Source organism: Acartia tonsa, chromosome 5 (assembly GCF_053477335.1).
Source record: "Acartia tonsa isolate MP-2025a chromosome 5, ASM5347733v1, whole genome shotgun sequence".
In the NCBI taxonomy this organism is placed as follows: Eukaryota; Metazoa; Arthropoda; class Copepoda; order Calanoida; family Acartiidae; genus Acartia; species Acartia tonsa.
The window spans coordinates 35,531,442-35,554,029 of NC_137264.1; the positions used below are offsets into that span (position 1 = coordinate 35,531,442).

The following is a 22,588-nucleotide window of genomic DNA, read 5'->3' on the forward strand; positions in this document are numbered from 1 at the left end:
TAAAAGCAATAAAACAATAATAACAAGTACAATTATATGAACAAGTAGTGTAGCAAGTACAAAATAATCAAATTATAGACTTGGTAAAATTAAGATAAGATGCATACCAATGGGAGAAGCAAAATGGATTTAATTTAAATAAAAAAAATAATATTCAAATCTTTTGGGTCTTTATTTTTCCATGCATTTATGAATTTATGTGAGAGTATTATTTACACACACACACACACGACACATCATCATTAATCATCGGCATAACCAATTAAATCTATAAGTGAAAAAGTAGCTGCGCTTCTTATAACATTTTTAATTAATTATTTGACAAATTAATTACACCCATTAACAATAGCTACAACTCGGCCAATTTATTATTTTATAATTTTCTCAAAGGAAATATATAATTTATATCTTCAATAGAAAACATTAAATTACATCCCAACAATTTGGAAAAATATCAAAATTAAAAGTTTGAGCAAAATTAATTGTTCATATGACATTCATACTTTTGCATTTTATAACATTCATGAGGGTAAATTAATCATTTTATCAGAGGTCAATCCTTTTAAAAAAATAATCGAAAAAAAGAGTTAAAATAGGATTGTTTAACAAGTGACTTTATCAATCCTATTTTAATTTATAAATAGGAATTTCTAAATATATATTTAGGCCTATATTACAATTTGACTACAAAATATTTTTTAAGGGTCGACTTCAGATTTCTCTTTAAAAATGTGTTATGAATTAAAAGAAAGACAAATGTAAAGAATTTTACTACTTTTTGATGAAAAATCACTCTATCGTTGATTGAAACAAAATGAAATTAAATGATTTTAAAAATATTTTAACTAAATATACAATAAATATTAACAAATATAGTACAGTGTTCGGTGAAATATACAACCAGTGCTGAAATTGAGTGTTCAAAAAGTTTTAAATAGTTAACCGCAAGAAGATTTTTTTTTGATTTTGAAAATTAATTTTAATTTCTTTGAGAAAAAAACGAAAGCATTTTCTGCTTTTAATTTTTGATCAAAAAATGATGTACATTATGTCATTGGCAAGTCCCTGTATGCTTTTCTGAACACTTAATTGATGATGAATAATTTTGTAAATACCCAGCTTTGGTATAGTTTTGATGTTGTTTTTACTCAGTCTTCTCATCTTTATTCTTTCTTACTTCTACACTTTGAATAATGGATTCTATCATACTAAAACATAGATTATTATAGATATATCATAAGGCAGCTACCAGAAGGGAGTGGATTATAATAGTTAAATAAATCTAAACCTAAATCTTACAAATATCTATAGCCTTATCAATAGATTTTTCACAGAACTAATCGCCAGACCAATTAAGGTTAAATCCTCTACACAACCATTTCTTATTATTTTAAGTTTTAAATACTCTTTTTTCCCTAGTGAGATTTTCAGTGCTTTTCCACAAAGTGCCAATTGAGCACTAACCCTCCCCCCCCCCCCCACATTTAATTTTGAATAAATTTAAAATAGATGGGGGAGGGGAATTTTTTCTCTCTATGCTAAACCCTTCGGGAGATCACAACACTGTAACCCTAGTAACCAAACCAAAAATAGTAACCAAACAAACGAAAAACTTACCCTTCCCCTTCCACTTATCTTTAAAATTATTATAAAATAATGGCAGGGAGGGGGTGGCAGCAGTGTGAAAGCAACGATTTTCAATTGGCGTTATCTGTCAGCCGTCGAATGTATTCTATAGTTTTGTTGTGTGCAAAAGTTTTCAAACATTTTATCAAAAATTTCAACAGTTTCGAAACTTTTTGTACAATTATAGTAGAGATCGGCAACCAATTAATGACCCATTATGACCCATTGAAAATGCAACCTATATTTTTCTAATTTTATTTATTGGATACAATTGTTTAACTTACTATTTAGATAAATTTCAGTTCCCGTTAAGATGTTAAAAAACAAGGACGACAACATCCATAAAAAAAAGTAGAAAAAACGAACATTAACACATTCAAGAATCAGAATTTAAATGTATAAAAGTCAAAAGAAAATTGAAAGTAAATTTGTTGAAAAACTGGGATATTGTTCAAGGACATACATACATTTTTAGGACTTGATTATAAGGATGCTAGGCCTATAACATTGCACTTTGTTGTCCTAGAAATCAGTATTCCAAAAATCAGATCAATCGAGTAATATTATCACTTAAAAATTTGTTGCTAAAAATGTTAAAAATCAACATGTTTAAAATGGACGTGCAGACATTCTAGTAACGATTATAGAGTTGCTATGCTTTACTAATCGTTCCTAACTACTGCAGGAACCACCGTGCAAAGTTTAGAATCGATAGGACAATTCTAACTTGTTTAAATTAACGAAAAATACTAACTGTCTGTGACATACGGACGGATGGACCGATCCTAACTATAGAAAAGGTTCGCTTTTAATAGGAATTTAAAAAGTAAATTTTTGCATTTTGAATCCTAGTTGACCGAAGAGAAAGAAAAAATATGTGCTAAATATCTTACCAATCTTAATTATTTTGATTTCCTGGTAGGGCTAGGGGAATGTGCATTGCATATAGGAAGTTAAGCCACTCTGTTTGAAAAACAAGGATGACAACATCCATAAGTAGCGAAGCACAAAAAATCGTTGATGGGAATACGTACAGGTAGATTTAAAAGGTTTTTACTAAAATCAAGAATAGATTTATTGGATAAAATAAACATGAAACCTTGTTTTATTTTGCATGATGACGATGGTCAAAGTAAATTATATTAAAGATGCTCAAAACAATAGTAAAAATTATTATGATACTGATATCCCATAAAAGTTTGAAAATTGCATCAAAATAAACAAAGATATGGGGAAATAAGTAAAACATATAAAAATAGCCAAAAACCTGATAAACCGCAGTCTGGCCGTCATGGTAGTTTTAATAAAACGACAAAAAATTTAATTTTTAAATCCTTAACTTAAAAATTTGGAAAATCGGACCATATACACTGAAGATATGGAAAAAAGTGTTAAATATATAAAAATAGCCTAAAACCTGCTAAAAAGGCAGTCTGGCCGTCATGATTGTTTTCTTTAAAAGACGGGAAATTTAATTTTATCTATAACTGAAAAAATTTTGAAAATCGGATCATAAACACTGAAGATATGGAGAAAAATGTGAAAAAAATAAAAATAGCCTAAAACCTGCTAAAAAGGCAGTCTGGCCTTTATGGTTGTTCCTTTAAACGACGGGAAATTTAATTTTGATATCTGTAACTGAAAAAATTTTGAAAATCGGACCATAAACACTGAAGATATGGAGAAAAATGTGAAAAATATAAAAATAGCCTAAAACCTGCTAAAAATCGGTCAGAACGCCAATGATGTTTTATAGTCAATTGTGCTCCTTCATGATGGGAATGTTGTCAAAAAATTTCAGCATTCTATCTTTTATAGGAGCTGAGTAAATCCCATTTCCCCCATAGCGTTACGGACTGACTGACTGACGGACGGACTGACTGACGGACGAACAAAGTGAATAATAGAGTAGCTTCGCTACTAAAAATCACACGGCCATAGTGGAATTTTCGGGACACAGCCATATTATATCGCAGATTTACGATAGTATCTTTGGACCAAAGAAAGAAAACGAAGTAGCAGATTTTATCGTTTTTTCACAGTAGCTTTCGATAGGTTATTTTAGGTTAGGTTAGGTAAATGTTAATGATTGCCCCTTAGGGTTAGAGCCATCCGCTGTGGATAAAAATAGAAGAGAGGCTACTTTGAAAATATATATTTTTTATGAAAGCGTAACCTTTTACAGATTTTCATAAAAGGCCGCGACAGATTGTTATCGGCTGCGGCTGCTGACCTCTGGCATAATGCCTAATAAATTATGCAAATATTTACAGGGAGGGAAGGCCCATTTGGCTATTTATTTCTAGTCCCCAAAGTCTTATAATAACGTTTTCTTAATCGTTAGATTAACAACCTTTGGGGCATTTATTGAATTTTGATCGGTTGGTTGAATTACTTGGGTGTCCATATGTTTCAACCACTAATTGTAATCTACAGAAGGAGTAATTTTGTGCATCATCATTGGCGATGTAAATGAATTTATCGGCCATTGTCTTATCCTTTTATATCCCTGAAATATTCAACATAAAACATACTGTCAAACTTTTTTCATATTTTATCACTCAAGAAGGATGTAAATTTCAATATATATATGGATATGAAACATTTTCGTAAATATTGTGACAGGGAAATTCAGGTTGCTTATATAGTCCTCAGATATTGTAGATACGTTCCTACATGGTAAGGGGAGAGGATTGGGTGAAGTCATAAGGGGTATCGTTATAATAGCCAGCTGAGAGTAACATTTATTAGGTTCTGCAAGAATCTTTCACAATATCTAGTTATTCTATTTACATTAGTAGCAGAACTATTGATGTCTCGTACCAGAATTAGCAGACAATATTTTAAATTTTTCGTATAAAGCCCAGTCAGGGACAAGGGATAGTCCATCTGTAGAAAACCTTTAATCCCCTTTTTGGCAATCAATAATTACAGTTTCTTTGGAATAGTTCTATATGTTCTCTTTTGGTAACTAGCTACAACATGTTATTGTAAATAAAGTTTTCTATGATATTTTTAAAAAAGTTTTACTACCGTGTAGATTAGCTTTTTAGTTTTTCTTCTCCCATCCCTTTTCCCTGGTTTAGTCCAGACTTATTTGAAGTCTTAAAGAAGGTGTATCAACTTTTTTGCTTTTTATTTAAGATAGCTAGCCGGTTCTTTTAGTAAGTAGTAGATGTAAAATTTTTCATAGAATTCAGATATGCAATCGTTTTTTTTTGTAGACCTCTTATTTTTGAAGTAATTTAAGTTTTTAAAAAAAATAATTAAGTCGGTTTTAAGGTACTAAAACGCAACAAAATAAAAGAAGAAAATGGCCAGTATGAACAAAAATAGTAAGATCTCTAATTTGACACCTTACTTTTAAAATTCTGTTGAGTAATTATTGAAAAAATCAATTTTTTTAATCTCGGTTTAATAAAAACTTTAAACCTAAATATTTTATCAAACAGACATAAAAAATATGGGTTCATATATACCTTTAGAATCAGAAAAATATTATGAATCCATTCTAAGCGAAATTGAAAAAGTTTTAAAAAATTGTAAGGTGTCAAAATAAAGATCTTACTATTTTTGTTCATACTGGCCATTTTCTTCTTTTATTTTGTTGCGTTTAAGTACCTTAAAACCGACTTAATTATTTTTTTTAAAAACTTAAATTACTTCAAAAATAAGAGGTCTACAAAAAAACAGATTGCATATCTGAATTCTATGAAAAATTTTACATCTACCACTTACTAAAAGAACCGGCTAGCTATCTTAAATAAAAAGCAAAAAAGTTGATACACCTTCTTTTCAAAAATTTTTGAATCTTTGATATTTTACTATTGAGCATAATATTTTTTCATTTTTTTTATTTGTTTTTCAAAAAACAGATACTATTCTTTTGTACATAAAAGAAAAACTTAAGTTTGCAACCAAAAGATTTAACGACTGTTATGTTAAGAATTTATTATATCTAATCATTCTACCATTAACCTATCCCTATTCTAATAAATTATTTTTCTAATTTGCATATTCGACGGACGAAAAATAAGAATTATTTTAATACTATGCCGGTAGAAACGTGTAACATTGATCTTGAAATCATATATTAACTTTTAAATACAAGGAAATACAGACGGTATGCACACTTTGTCGTGAAAAACCTCGCTTTTGAAAATCTAATTAGAACTCATTTCAAAAAGATTTTTTTTCTCTCATAAGTAGAGCTCTAAATCTAATGTTATGAAAGGGCAGACTAATAAACCAATAGTTTCAACTTTAATATCTACTTTGGCACAATTAGATACTATAAATTTAGGTAATATCAGGCTAATTCAAAGATTACTAAATAAAACAAGAAAATCTTTGACCTAAATTTATATATAAACGAGGTTGGCATCATCCACATGCATGTAGCGTTAAGAATTTACAAAAAGATGACCATTGGTCAGTTGTCATAGGAATCTTCACAAAAATAATATTTATAAAATGATAGAAAAACCGAGGGCTATGGACCCTCACCCACTAAGAAATTGAAATCAGCATCAGCAACCACAAGCATTAGCTTTGCTTGTTATGGGCAGATAAAATAAACCCCGAAAAATAAATAATAATTCTCATTTTGTTAGATTTTTAAATAACTCACCTAGGATCAATAGCTTGTTGTATCTTGTTAATAAGATTAATAGTTCCCTCTTCTGTTAAACTAGAGCTGTAGCTGGATACCTTTTCCTGAAATAGATTCATTTTAAGTTAACATCAATACAAAACAATTCGAATAACAAGAACGAAGCAGCTCATAGTGCCTAATAAAAATGACGCCATACAATACAAACGAACAATTGGTGCTTGCTTACATGTGAAGACCGGAGCACCGAAACCCCCCCCCCCCGCTTAGTTTTGACAAAAATCAAAAATAAGGGGGGGGGGGTAGTTTTTTAACCCCCCGCTTAGTTTTGACAAAAATCAAAAATAAGGGGGGGGGTAGTTTTTAACCCCCCCCTTAATTTTGAAGAAAATCAAAAATAAGGGGGGGGGGGGGGGGTAGTTTTTTCACTGTACAACACGCCAGAAAGTTGAGTGAGGTAAATCAAGTAAATCCAGTATACCAGAGGGGAAACCTTATTACAGGGATATTCATGTTTTGGGGCATAATTTCCTTATTTATTGACTGATTTTAGTAAAAGGTTTTAATTTTGCGCAAAATCAACTTTCTGGCGTGTTGCACAGTGAAAAAACTACCCCCCCCCCTTATTTTTGATTTTCTTCAAAATTAAGGGGGGGGGTTAAGTCTTTGCCTTGCTGAGCACTTTTCCTCCTTGCCGTTTTCCAGACATTAAAAACTACCCCCCCCTTATTTTTAATTTTTGGCAAAACTAAGCGGGGGGGGGGGGGTTTCGGTGCTCCAGTCTACCACATGTAAGCAAGTACCGAACAATTTTAGGACAGTATACATTTTACCAATGATCAATAACAATGTATACTGGCCTGTCATTGGTCAAGAAAGTCTGATAAAGAAGTGATGGGGGGTGTGTTTTTTAACCTTTTCATAAATTTTAAGAGGATGATTACCCACCCATGTAAATTTTTACCCTGGGCTAAAATGTTGGTGTAAGTGAATAAAAATTAAAATTTTAATAAATGAACTCCATTCATTCCTTTGTTGAATTTCCACCCGATTAAAAACTGGGTACTTTTATTGTATTTTGATCTAAACTAAGGGATGATTTTGTTTATCATCACCTGGGATATATATCAATTATCGTCCATTGTCTAAGAGCCACTGTAACTGTAAGCTTATTATTATCAACAAAAATGCTTGCTAAATTTACTTGAACTTTCCCAACACACCAAAACTTATTTTTCATTACAGTAGTAATTTATTTTAAATTGAATGTTAACTTTCTTAATTCACTGAATAAATTGGGTTCCTATTGGTTTTAGGTAGCGACTCTACTCTACAAATCTGTTCTATTCGATAGTCTTTACCAAAGTAGAATTCAAGTGGGAGTTTATTTATAGAAAGATAAACAAATGTGGTTGGCATTAGGAAGGAGGGGACATAGGGCTGTTTATTACGCAAGTCATTATTTTTTTATAATAACGTTGGCTCAACAACTTTGGGGACTTTTATTGAATTTTGATTGTTTGGTTCACAAATTGGGGATATATGTGCATCAATAAAGAAACTAGTCAAAGAAATGTTTAAATTAAGAAGTAAAACGTGGTTTTCCTTTTATTTCTTTTTGTCAAAAAGAACAATTCAATTAGAAATAGTATCAAATTTCTTTTTCTTTAAATTAACATAAAAAAAGAATTATTAATTAAGATGATTTTCATAAGTAAAATGTGATTTCCAATTTTAATATTTTTAAACATGTCATGATATTTTAGATCTTTCTGTCTGTTCGGTACAAAAACCCTTCAGGCTGCAACCCTACCCTTCTATTCTTAACATAACCTAAACTAATTTCAAAAAGCATAAAATGTTCGTTTGTGGACGTGGTCCTTATGTAAGGAAAACCACCTTAGATAATCAAAGCTCTAAAATAATTTTGAAACAAATACAAAAGCTACAATTTAAACCTTCTTGTAGCATGTTAAAATTGTTAGAAAAATCTATTATTATTCCTATGTAAACCATTCTAAATTTGGCGCTATCAAATTCAAATTAGAAAAGTCAACTTAACATAAACAAACCAAGGACGTTCAAGCTTTCTTATCCTAGCGGGGGAAGAGGGGTCCATGAAACACATTAGGTGTTTTACAACTATTTATACAATTTTAAATGTTTTGTTGCTGTAGTTAATAAATAATTGTTATAGGAATCAACATTTCAAAATTATTACTTTAAAAACTAGTGTCAAATATCTAAAAAATGGATATACAGACGTTTTGGTAACGATTAAAGAGTGGCTACGCTTTCTAATTTTTACCTAACTATTTTAAAAATCATAATGTAAATTATGAAGGCACTTAATTATAACACGCCCTTTTAACGTACGGCTATGTACGGATGTAACCTAATTATAACATAGGATCGCTTTACAAAAATGATTACCTTGATGTTATGTACGAGATTACTGAAGAAAGACTGGCCACCGCTACTTCTGCCGAAGTCAACGCCAGAAACCGTCGCATATGTTCCGGCGCCATATATTAGAGCGGCCGCCGCCGTAAATACCAAAACCTCGAATTAAACAAATCAAGAAATTGAAAATAACAGGGTTAATTCTATACACGATAGTTCCACCTTACACCTAATATTCTAAAATTTATCCTTAAAAGTTGTTGAAATTTTTGGAGAAAGGTTTAACTTTAAGACACTAATTTAGTTTGACTTTCGGGATTAAGATTTACCAAGGCGAGGGGGATGAAAGATTGGACTGTACCATAGTTTTATAACGCGATCTTTCATCTGTTGGCTTGAAACATTGAAGTTTTAAATCAAATATTATTAGACGATCTCTCATCTGTTGGCTTAAAAACGTTTTAAATCAAATATTGGAGGGGCTTTACAAAGTGTCTTAACTTTTCCATAAATAGTTTGACTCTTTAAAGGGACAATTTTGTATATCGTAATCGGTGGTCTACATCAATGACGTCCAAGCCTTTTTATTGGGGGGGGGGGGGGTAAAAATATTCTTCCCTTTAAACACCCCTTGGACGTCCCTGGTCTACATATATTCATAGTCCATTGTCTTGAACACAGTAATAGTGTCTGACTGATTATGACGTAACAAAAAAAATAGCCAATTAGAGGCCATTATTGACCAATGGTAAAATTTATAGTGGCCTCTCATTGGCTTTTTTTTTGTTACGTCATAATCTGTCAGACACTTTTACTGTGTTCATTGTCTTATCCCTTAAAATCCCTAATATTTACAATTTATTACTACCTCGTAACAATATTATAGTTTACTAAAATTTAATGCGTTTAATAACTGTGATCGCTGCGCTTCGCGTGGACACAATGGTCCATGTTATCAAAAATTCTAATTTCAAAATGATTTTAAATAAAATTCACGTCAAAGTTTTTACTTATAATTATCAGTTTTAAACCTTCCTGTTTACAATAGATATTATTATTAATATGACATAGCATTTTAGTCACTTGATACTGATACTGATAGTTTCAAATTTCCTTCGAGTGCTTAAAAGTTTCAATTTATTTACAACCATTTTGGCTTATTTACCTTTATAGAAAGGAAGACCAAATTTTTCTTAGTTTCCACATTTCTGAATAAATTCCTTAGCGCTGATCCTGGTGCCGTCAGTACAGCCTTTATCCGTTCATTTGGCTTCCGCCTGCCCGGTATCAGGTTAGGTAGTGGCCGGGGGTTAATTGTGATTTTGGGCAATTTGATTTTTTTCGGAACTGTCGGGTTTATTGGTTTAAATTTGGGTTTTTCGAATAATGGCTTTTTTTCACCGCCACCGCTGTATGAAGGTTTGTGGCTATTATATGAGGGTTTGGGTTTGTAAGATGGGGCTGGGGGAGCGTATGTAGGCTTCGGTTTGGGAGGAGAATACGTTGGTTTAGGTGGAGCATATGTCGGTTTAGGTTTGGGTTTATATTGGGGTTTGTAGGAGGGTTTTTTGGTGGAGGGCGGGATGTAAACTGGAGGGGATTGAGGGGATCCGTATTCGTCAGCTGCGGGTGAACCATATCTGAAAAACAGCATAATGATTAGCCTTTGTAATCATATTACATAAAATAGTAAGTTGTATGGTTGTTGGTTTTAGACTATTTTTATATTTAATTCTTAGGGTTTTTTAAAGCCATTTTCGCCCCTATCCTCACTTCTTCGATCACATATCCCCTATATGCTAGGGGCGCAGCTTCAATTTACTCTAAAGGCACTTGTATATTTATAGTCGGTCTTATTGCATAAAAAGATCTATTACAGGGCAGGTTTAAGACTACTTTGTTAGAGATGATGGTATGGATTTACTACACCGGTATTTCAAAGAAATAGTTAGAAAAATTTAAGTCACTAGAGACTAGGGGTGAAGCTAAAATTTTTTATACAGTAACTTTGCTACAAGTAACAGTAAGGTCAAATAATAAATCAGTATACATACAATATGTAATATTCAAATGTATCATCTATAGATATTAAAAACCATTAAATAACCTTACTCTAGTGGCACAAAAACCCTTACAAACCTAATTTATTGATATTCATGTTGCCAAATTTGATCACCACATAATTATAATTATTATTAGTACATTAGAGGGTTTCAACAATTATTTACTTTGAACTATACAAAGAATTGTGTTGCTCGCAGTACATAAAGTAGACAGGTTTTTTGACTGAAGGTTAAAATCTCAATCACTACTAAATCGATTGGGTTCTCTATTTTAAGTAAGCTTTGCAGAGGTAATGGTGTCAAAATATTCTATTTCTAAATTTGAGTCTATGAATGGTTTTAAGCTATATTTTTAGTTCCTTTCTACCCTTAAGCTAGAATATAGAGCCTCCAGATGCTTGGAGCATAGCCGCTAGTATTCTATTAATTCTGATATTTAACTTTTTTCTTTAAGGCTTAGCTGCGTTTGTACAGGTCGTTCTTGTTCTAATTATTTAAAACTAGTTGTTCGACCCCGGGCCCTTACATGTGTGGAGTTTGTGTTGGAGTATACATATAACCCTCTAAAGACTTTACAGAACGTATCCTAACTTTTGTGAGTTTTTTTTTAAATAGCTAGTCGGTGTTTTTTGTAAGTAGTAGATTTAAAATGATCCATAGAATTTAGATATGCAATCGTTTTTTTTTTGTAGACCTCTTGTTTTTGAAGTGATTCATTTTTTAAAGAACTAGCGGCTACGCCTCGCCTCCTAGAAGCCTCTAGGGGCACTTAAGGTTGTATGGAGAAAAGGCGACATCATCCCATTTTGAATTTGAGTTTCAAAAGAGTAAAAAATAATTTTGGGGGGAGTGGGGTGAAAACACCCTCCCCTAAAATAGTTTAAAACCTTCCCAGGACCTATAAGAAGCTTCACTGTAAAGGAGAACAGTATCGGTTCAGCGGTTAGCGAGATCCTTCGGGACAGACAAAAAACGCTTACTACTTTATATAATAGGATAATAAAGAAGTTGGTTTTAGGTACTAAGATATTTAGATCTTTAACTTTTAGTTTTTTTAATTCTGTTGAGATATTATTGAAAAAATCTTTTTTTTGTTGAACCCCGTTGAATCAAAACTTTGAACTTTGAGTAAAAATAAAATCACAAAAGTTAGGACACCTTGTTTAGAAATAAAATTTTCTGAAACCACACGTAGCCTCAACTCAATCGGTTCAGTGGTTTATAAAATTTCAACGGACAAACGAAACAAAGTACCCTCTCCCCTAATATTTTTTTTAAGCTTAATTAACTATCCTTAATTTCCTGGGTTTAATCCAATTTTGAGACAAAATAACAAAATAAATGAATATTGTTATGCATGGACCATTTCCAAGGGCAGATAACCAAAAGTGGTGAATAATATTAATAGAAATAAATTTGTATCATGGAAAAAAAACAAAGTAGCGGATTTCGTCGTATTTACAGTAGCTTTTGATAGGTTAGGTTGGTTAAATGTAAATGATTGCCCTGCAGGGTTGGGAAGGATTTGAGCACTCCCGTAGGGCTAGAAATAGGAGAAAAGCTACTGTGAAAATACGACGAAACTCGCTACTACGTTTTTCATGATCCATAAATTTAAATCAGAGGCGTGCACACTTAGACTCTGGGAATTCTGATTGGGTATATTCTGCTAACCCCCCCCCCCCCACTTTAGACACATTATTAAAGGAAAAAGGACACCTACGTCTAATAGTAGCAAAACTGTTGGAAATTATATAAGCTAAATATACGGTCATACATTGAGAGAGATAGAAAAAGAAAGAAAAAAGAAAGATTATAGTCCCTCGAGTTTTCCTTTATGTTCTACAACACTCATAACGATAATGCTCCTAACACCCCCAAATTTATTTTTGTATTTTCCTATGTTTCTGTCCCTTCCGATGGTGGTCTTTACCTGCGAGACTCTTCTAGCTCTTACTCAACCTAACCTATTCTAAACCAACATCAAATGCAATTTTACAAAGTTTGGTTTTCGTAGTTGATAACTTTGGAGTTGTTTAATTATTGCAATACAACCGACAAAAAAAACTTTACAACAGAAATGCAGTATTTATGAATTAATATTTTGTATTTTAATGTACTATATACAATACATACCCATTGCTGACAGGATTAGCCTGCGGGGAACCATACCCGTCATCTGCGGGCGCGCCATAGTTGCTTCCTGCGGAGGTGGATCCGCCAAAACCATCGTTGGCGGTGAAAGAGGTTTGGACTGGCACGAAAAATCCATCTGAAAAGAAATAAGTTTTGGCTACTTTTTTTCCATAAGTGTTTTGCTGCCTTTTTATTAGCGTAGAAACTCTTTAGTTTATGTACATCCGACTTCATGTACTTATTAAACAGGCATCTTAATAATAAAAGGATTGGTAATAAATTGTTGTATTTTATCCCCAACGACGATGAACAAAATTAACCCTCCAATTTCGCCTATTTTCTTATTAAATAAGTATTTTTTAATATGAGTGATTCAAAAAATAATTAGTAGTACTATCATCCTAGCTTGATATAATGTAGGAAAATAGACTAAAACCACCCCAATACATTTATGAATCTTACATACAGATAATCAAGTTTTGAGATCTTAGCCTCAGTCAAAAAAACCTTACTACTTTATATTATAGGATGATACATGTCTATGATCATTGGTGCGTAGCTTATATAAAACTTACTTTGTATTTGAGGCTGAGGGGTGGAAGCAGTAAATCCGCCGGATGGTTTATCTCGCTCTCGTCGTATTAAAGCACCAGATATCTGAAAAAATGTTTAGTCTTGTATAGATTTGTGGATGAATTTACCCTCCAACTATCTAAACTTTATTTATTTTACAATGATATGAAGGTTAATGAGTTAGTATTGAAAATTTTGTTACAGATAGACAGACAAACACTCTCATAGAATGGCTTCGTTCCCAGCTAATATATACCATCTAACTGCAATCAAGCTCCCAAAAACTAGCGGCAGCGTAACAACTGCAAGGGATTAGCCTATACCAATAACGAAATTATTTCGAGAAAAAAATCACGAAACCTACGTGATTTTCAGCTGTCCTTGGGGAGCAACACATTGTAAAATTGACGACCATTTTATCTGACCCCCCTAAGTTGGCTATAACTTATTCCTGGCATGAAATATCTTACTTTATTGAACCTAATCTGACCTACTAAATATCCATTTTGTATGTTATGCTCTACTTATATGTTGCTGTGATACTAAAACACTTACCCCAGGATTAACAAATCTTGCGGATACGTCGTCTTCCTTGGAACTGATTGTATCAATTTCATTGCTCTTATTTGGCTCTCCAAATTTGAAGTTCTTCAAAGATTCTGGTTTTATCCACGTGGATTCTCCTAAAAAATTAAATGATAGGCTTGATGTCTAAACTGTCATCTACTTATTTATTTTGATGTTGTGGATGGGTGATACATTTTTTTATGTCTTCTAAAATTATTTGGGGGCGGTAGAAACCAACATTTTGCTGTTTGTTATGTCAAAAATACACCTGATTTGTAAATATATACTAAAAGGCTTTGAACCATTGAACAAAGAGCAAACATTTTTTCAACCATATTTTAGGCAAATTTATTATGATGTAAATCTAATATATTTTTATAAATACTGCTTTTTTTGATTTGTGGTAGTATTAACGTCCTAGCTAATAAGCAGCTTATACAAAATAACGAAATTAATTCGAAAAAAAAACACGAAACCCATACGTGGTTTTCAGCTGTCGTTGGGGGGCAACACATAGTAAAATTGACGACCTCTCCATTTCCCCCCAAAATTTCATTAAAGATTTATTTCACTTTTCGGTTATACCTTATACTTGGGTATTTAGTATCAATTTTCTACAATAATAGTGTGACTAAACAACAATTTGAAATAAATCATTTTAATAATAAAACATCTCTTCTTTAATGAAAATTTCCTAAAACTACTTTTTCCCTAAAAGTTTTAAATTCAAGAAAGTTAGCTTGAAAGTTTTTTTTAAATTGGTTATATGGCCGCAAGGGAATAAAGCATTTTAGTTTTACTCCTACTACACTGTTGTTTCAATAAATGTATAAGGATAGATGTTTAATCCAGACAAGTAACTGGCCCAATTGGTGGAGACCCCTTATCGTCTGCTTGCATATTGCTTTCTGTTCTTTATAGGGACTCGACTATGTTTACACTTCCAACGCTATTAGCTAATTTCAAAGACTCTATACAATATCGGGACAGAGTCCCCGCCCTGTGGGCAGGGTTCATATAGCTCATGCCCCCTCTTTTATTTCATTTCAATATTGTTTCCCAAAAGATGAATAGGCGTAGTTGAGAGAAAGCAGGCTTACTTAGAAATGTGCCACTGTTAGGGGAAAATTCATGTAGCAAAACAAGAATAACAATATACAAAGCGCTTTATTTTAAACGAAGTTCAGTAAATATTTTTAATTTATGTAAAATAATATGATGCATTTGATAATATTTGAATGTAGGTTTTTTTTGACAACTCTAATATACTAAAATAGCTGATATATATGTGCATTAAAACCCCTAACTGACTGGACTGATCGATGAACAAATTAATTCAATTCGAATTTTCGAAACTCCTCTTAAAGCTATCATTTCAGTATGGATGATATAAGGAAAGGAAATGCATATAAAAGTTTCTAAGAAATTTTAGTTGACAATAAAACTTGTTTTTTTTCTGTCTTGTTCCATCAAGGTTCCTCGTTGAGCACAACCCCCCCCCCCCATATTTATTCTTAAAATAAGGGAAGGGGGTTAGTTTTTTTAATTGTTTATTTTAAGCCATGTTATATTAAGTACTTGTTGGCCCCTGCATGCAAAATTAAGTCACCACAGGTGTAAACAGTAGGTCTATACTTATTTTCATTTTATTTCAAGAAATTAGGTGGGGGGGGGGGGGGTTCAGTGCTCGACAGGCACTTTGAGGAAAAGCACTGTGTTTCTTTTTTGTACCTTTATAAGTTGAAAATGAAATACTATAGAATATACATCAAAACTTTATATTTCTTCGAAGTTTATAATGTAAGTTTTTTTCTTGTCTGCAATTTTCAGAAATCATGAAAATGGATAGCAACAATGATATAATATTATCTTTTGCGATATCAGAACAGTAAACTGTAATTCAGTCCAAATTTAATGTTGACCAAAAGACGGTTCAGTGGTTTACCTTTTTATTGTATTCTTACATCTATTTTAAATCCTACAATATTTGTTAAAAACAATAGAGGTAATATAGAGCCCCACTCTATAAATCAACCACGATGAATAACCCGGCTATATTAATGGTTAGAAAGTGTACATATTTTGGTTATTTTTCATTTCTTTCTTATAATGCTTCAACTAGTCGAATTTTAAGGATAAAGCTAGCTTTCGGGAAATTATCTAGTCGAAAAATTTCGTCGCTTGTATTAATAGAAAGAATCATATATAAGTTGTTTGTCTGCAAGAATGTCCTTTTTTAGTTTGACGGATTATTAAGTGAGTTTGACCATCAAGATATAAATATTAGATATATTATCTTTACCTTGATCCACGTTGTAGTAGTACCAAGTTTCATACAGAGGGTCCCATTGAGCTATCCAATCTCCAATCTAAAGTTTAATTTCATTAAAATTATTAATGTTAAAGTAGCTGGATATAGTCTGTGTGTCTGTTTGCCTGTCAGTATGAGCCATTAATTAACTTCAATTAATTTTCAGAGAAGTTTCACATTTGACAATCTTGAACCATTTGCTAAACAACAGGGGCTGTTATTCAGCCAATTAAATCCATTTGAAATTGCCGAAAATTAAATGTTTTGCTGACGTAGAGATGGCGAAAAACTTTTTTCTCGTAACTTAAGGGAAGGGGGTAAGAAGGGGGGGGGGGAAGGGAAGGGGGTTGTGGGGAAATTTCATTTAGAATTGTTTGTCAGAATCACATTCCCTTTTCCTTGGCTAAACACATATACAAGTATATCAAGACTTAAAATATGAACAAATATCTTACCTCTACATAGGTTTCTTTGTTGATAGTTACCAGGGCTTCTTCTTCATTCTAAACAGATGTGAAATTAATCACCCCTCAATCTTTATTTGTATAAAATTCTATTTTTTGAAGCTACTAAGTAATTTTGATGTTAAAAATCACGATTAAAAATCTAGGACGATTATATTACTAAGAACTAAAAATAAAAGACCTGTAATTGTACACAGCGACATAGGGATGCGACAATAAATCACAAATTCATTTTTTTTTGTCTTGGAATTGGACACTAGAACCAACACTCTTAATTGTTTTAATTTTTTTCATAGATAATTCTGATTTTGAAGGTTTTTGAGGGAAATTTTTGAATGATTTATGTTATTAAATATTTTCAAATCTGATAGCAAACAAAGATATCTATGCCAATTTTATTAGGATTTATAAGCATGACTGAATTACACAGTAGCTTTGCTCAACAAATTTAATTATTTTACCTCTTCAAAAGAATCGTATCTTCTCTCTGCCACTGGTTCAGTCTAAATTTAAGAATAAAATATTACAAAAAAATGCTTTGCTGTCAAGAATATGCATATCCTTGTTATATGTTAAGATAATAATAATAATAAATAAACTTTTATTCAAGAATTCGTTCAATCCTGTTATGAGTAAATCTCATAGACATGTTATAGCTAATATTATTACATGATCACAATATTTTATTTATTCAACTACATAGGTAACTATTCATGTTTTAATTATTACGGGTGAACATAATAAAATAGCTGTGAATATAAATTAACTATAGTGATTTCTCGTGGCGGCACCAGGTGTGACTGAGCCTACAGCGGGCTTGACTGTCGGGATCGTGGTACGACTTCCGTCGGCCGGTTACCGCCAACGGCGGATGAGTAAGTTATCCCCATTGTGGTTCCACTGCTTTGATATGTTGGCAAAATAACAACTATGACAACATATGATCTAGATTTCAAAAGTCATAAAAGACAACTAAATTGATGTATAAAATTTGTTATAGAGTAGATACGCATTTTTGAAAATATAACTAAAATTCTCCTGTAAAATACACAACTTCATCACATCTCAATGGACATCAGAATAACGAGTTATGTAGAAATTTCTCATATTTATGGAAATCTGTATAAGAAATTTCCAGCCTCTATCTTATATAGCAGCCAAAACGTAACGTATAATTGAAATTTATTGATTAGGTTTCCAATAAAAGAAAACTTGTATAACTGAAAATTAATATTTTTTCATTTCTTGAAACTAACAAGAAAATATTTCGTTGTATTTTAAATTAATTTGAGAATTTGAAAAGGACAAGTGAGCAAGAAAACGTTAATAATAGTAAGTGTAAAAAAGAACATTAGAGTGTTATATCATTTTTAAAATTCGAAGAAAATTTAAGTCTATTTCGATAAGTTACTCGGTGAGATAGACAGACAAACGGACAAATTAAAATTAAAGAGCAGTTAAATTTTAAAAATCTAATTAAAACAATTAAAAATTAAAAATAAAATATATAACTTAATTAAAAAGTGCAAATTGGTTATTATAGTGATATTTAGTCTTAAATGTAATAGAATAAACTCTTACATAATTGATTAAATTTAAGGTATTTCAAATTTTGCTAATTTCTTTTGTATAATTTACAAAGTACCTTATGTCATAGAAATTTTGAGGTTTGGCATAAGTAATAATGTCATGATGTCATTGGAATATCTATGTATATGTATCGTTGTGCTTGAATGGTGTATGGGTAAATTTGAGTCACTCAGACTCTACCTTCCCAAGTTGTGAAAAACTTTTTCGTCTGCTAGCACATTGCTTTCAGTTCATTTGTAAGGACTCAACTGTGCGTACGCTATTGAATGGTATTGAAAGACCCAATTGCAAGTCGGAACAGGGTACCACCTCGTGGAGAAAGTTAGCTCGTTTCCGCTCTATACTTTTGCCTAAATTTTCCTACAATGACAAAAATGATGCCTTACGGGCAAAAAAAACCAAAACTTTTGAAATAAATTGAAGAGGGGAGGCAAACCCCAGCAGGGAGCCCTAAACCTGTAAGGCCTATGTCTTCAGTACCCTAACCCTGGGTGGCTACCCTGTACCAAATATAACACATTCTCAGCTGACCAAAAGTGAAAAATAAACATTCCAAAAAGTACCCTCTCTTCATTTTTAGTAGCGAAGCTACTTTATAATTCACTTTGTCTGTCCGTCAGTCCGTCTGTCCGTCCGTCAGTCCGTAATGCTATGGGGGAAATGGGATTTACTCAGCTCCTATAAAAGATAGAATGCTGAAACTTTTTGACAACATTCCCATCATTAAGGAGCACAATTAAGTATAAAACATCAATGTATCAAAATGTAAACAACTTGGGAACATAATTCTTCTTGATATTAATTGATCTATTCTTAAATTTTCATGATAATATTAATATTTCAAAATATTAAACAGTTTTTATCTCAAGTTATAAGTTCAGGGCTCGTCAAACCATCCTAAAATGATTAATCTCGAATGTCAGTCTGGAAAGTTTATACCTTTTCTTATGTTAAAAGGATATCAAAATGACAAAAGAATCGGTAATTTTCCTCAAAATAAAATGTCAAGCATTGAACCCACCCCCCTTATATTTTCAAATAATTTGAAAATAGAGGAGCAGGGGTAGATTTTCGTTTGTTTATTTATCACTTTATTTTAGACTAATGGGATAGTAGCTCCGAAGGGTTTTAGCTCTTTGCAGGGGTTAGAAATGGGAAAAAAACTATCCTCACTCTTTATTTTCATTTTTTTCAAATAAAAGGGGGGGGGTATTTCAGTGCTCTTAGGCCACTTAAAGAGAAAGTACTAAAGAATCTTACTTTCATTAATTATTTTATAATTCCAATTCTTTTCCAAATATAGATACAAAAGAGTCTTTTTGAATTAATGTATATTTATAAAACTGTTAAAATTTAGAAAAGATGATTAGATTAATATTTTAGGAATGATACGTCATTTGTAACAAAAAGTACAAGATTTTTTTTTTGGTTATAGCAACTGTACCTTATTTTGGATTTTGTTAAATTAAGTTCATCACAGTAAGAAGTTTGCAAAAATTTCGGGATCTTATAGGATAAGACCAGTGGCTTTCACAGGGTTTGCTAAGCGGATGCAAACCTCAAGGAAGTGAAAAGTGGGAAGGCAGGCCTTCTTAATCATAAGTTTATTTTGGATGTTGACATGCACAACACATTCTTGTGCAGGTTTAAGGATAGAACAATAGACGACAAATTGCTATGCAACCCCAAATAAAAAAAAAATCCTGAAGATTTAGATTATTTGGTAGATAAGTTGTGACTCTGAAAGAATAAAAAAAGTAACTAAAGATTTTAAGCTAACGAATTATAAAACTTTGTGAATCAATATAGATTGTATTATTTGTTGTCCATTGCCCCCAACCCCTCCCTGTGCAACCCCATAGCAAAATCCTGTCTACGCCCCTACTTTTTATAACTCTAAAAATTTCATAAATACTGTTTTGCAATCTTTCCAATATTGAAACTTTTAGAGATATTTTGAATCAGTGAAACCACTCTATAACTCAATATGTCCATTCGTTGTCTATTCGTCAGATCTGTTATTTTCTCTCCGCTAATATTTTTTTGGTTTGTCCCTTTGACGCTAGGAGCATAGCCGATAGTGACGAATAAAGCATCTGATCTAATTCTTACTTTGTCCATCCGTCTATTTCTTTTCTTTTCATTTTAGTTTTTATTGCTTGTCATTGCTACTTTTGGATTAGGTAATCCTTGTTTTGTTTATAAAAAGAAAAAGGAGTAAATAAATTAGCAATGTTTTCACTCCCAGCTAAAAACCTTTTAAACTATAAATATTTAATCAGGATTTTAAAGCTCTCTCTTTTTAACTTTTACAAGGGGCTTCGCACTAAGAGTCTAGGCACCATGCAATATAATTTTTGTTAAATCTGGCGAATAATTAATCTGTTCAGCTTTTTGATGTAATTTAGCTATGGTTATTAAACATTTTTGGGTTTATATTAAAAATCTGGAGCTTTACATGGGCCGTCAACAATTGTTAGAGAAGAAAATTAATGATTCAAGACAGCTATCATTTAATTTTGTAAGCTTTGCTTTATGAATGAAGTCATGCTTGTTTATATAAAATTTATAAATTTACCTCATCTTTCAAATGATCATCAACAATAAGAGATTTGGTTAAATCTATGGAAAGCCCGGGCTGAAAACTATTGTCTCGTTTCATTAACGTCGAAGACTAAAAGTAAAATGAGCATTTAACAATTTTTCGTGGTGATTCCTGAAAAAGTTAGGTACAATTTAGAAGGCTTAAAAAATTCTTTAATCTTTATAAAAAGTCCGTATGTACATTTGAAAAATGTTCATTTAAAAAAAGATATTTTACAGTATTCTTTATGTCAAGTATTTAAAAAAAAAGTTTCAAATGAATATTCCAAGAACAATTAGGCATTATGTAATAAGCAAAGCATCTCTATAATCAAATATACTTAAACTTAGCAAATCTATATCAAATATGGATGATGACACCTTGTTTTTAAAAAATTAAAATAAAAAAAAATATAAAAATTGGTTATTTAATCTTTATTGAATTGGTTTACTTGAATAGGTATTTAAAAGATTTCATGAAAAAAAATATATGAAAAAACTTACCTCTAAAGCTAAATTCGGCGGGGGCTCAGGATAAATTAGCTCCCCTTTTCCATAGGCTAAATATTATTAAAAATCATTAATAATTGTCCTAAGTGTGTACAGGGATATAAGGATAGGATAAAGGAGAATAAATAAATCTTTTCTCAATTTGTAAAAAAATATTTTTTTAAATTGTACAATCCGGCCTATTTATTGGAAAAAAAGTCGTGCAGAAACAATTTTAAAATTTGTTGACATTTCATAAAGATTTCCAATATTCGTTCTCAATGTTATAAAACTACCAAAAGCATAACTTGCTTCGAATATTTTTGGGAGAAGATTTGTTTACCGTCCAGTGTCCTTTTCCTCTCTGGTTTTGAATGGTCGTATAAAAAAAAAGAGAAAACTTGCATTTTTTGCTCGGTTAACCTTGAAGTTTTATTTAGGGGATTTTTTTGAACTATTTTTTTCCGGGAAAATATCTTAATGGAATAAAATCATGAATAGAATTGGCAATAAATTATTTTATTTAGCATATATTCATTTATCAGTTTTCATTAACATGTCAATATTCAATAGCCCACAAAAAAAAGAAAACTAAGCAAAATAAAATAGTTGTAAAAAAGTTTTCTTTACATGGAATTTAAAATATGAATTTTTCAAAGAAACTCTTAAAATATCTTACTTTAATATTTTGTAAAGTAAAACATGAAAAAGCATGGCAAAGAAATTCCTTTTATCTTAAAAAATTATACTTGAAATATAAAATAAATTTTCACAAACTTAATCCTTTTTTTTGTTTGACACTAGAAATAACATTTTCACAAAAAATGATCACAACTTTATGTGTAAGGGATATTTTTAAATAATTCAAGGGTTCTCAAAAGACTTTTTTATTATTACCTAACAGAGTTAGATATGAAAAAAGGTGTAATGTTGTACAGGACCATGTCATTTTGATTACTGTTCCGCATCAAATAATTATTCATATTACAATATTATTAGTACACATACACACACACACACACACACACACACACACACACACATATTACTACATATGTCATGTTTATGCGCTCAAACAAAATTTACGCATTTTGGTAATAGAAGAAAGAATGATTGATTAAAAGCTTAAAACTTTCAACATTTCTCACATTTTTCAACGTGGCTACTTAAC

General features: G+C 31.5%; 1 protein-coding gene across 1 annotated transcript; it reads right to left on the bottom strand.

The window, feature by feature from the left end:
- Positions 1–953: 953 nt before the first annotated feature.
- On the bottom strand, positions 954–22,370 carry LOC145319377 (uncharacterized). Its single transcript, XM_080161485.1, has 13 exons — positions 22,315–22,370; positions 21,433–21,488; positions 20,924–21,019; positions 17,217–17,258; positions 16,747–16,794; positions 16,283–16,349; positions 13,969–14,096; positions 13,416–13,497; positions 12,841–12,976; positions 9,807–10,281; positions 8,672–8,800; positions 6,257–6,342; positions 954–1,208 (listed from the first exon to the last, which is right to left on the bottom strand). The coding sequence occupies exons 1-13, from the start codon at positions 22,364–22,366 to the stop codon at positions 1,145–1,147; spliced, it is 1,461 nt and encodes a 486-aa protein (XP_080017611.1). The 5' UTR covers positions 22,367–22,370; the 3' UTR covers positions 954–1,144.
- Between the last annotated feature and the right edge of the window lie 218 nt (positions 22,371–22,588).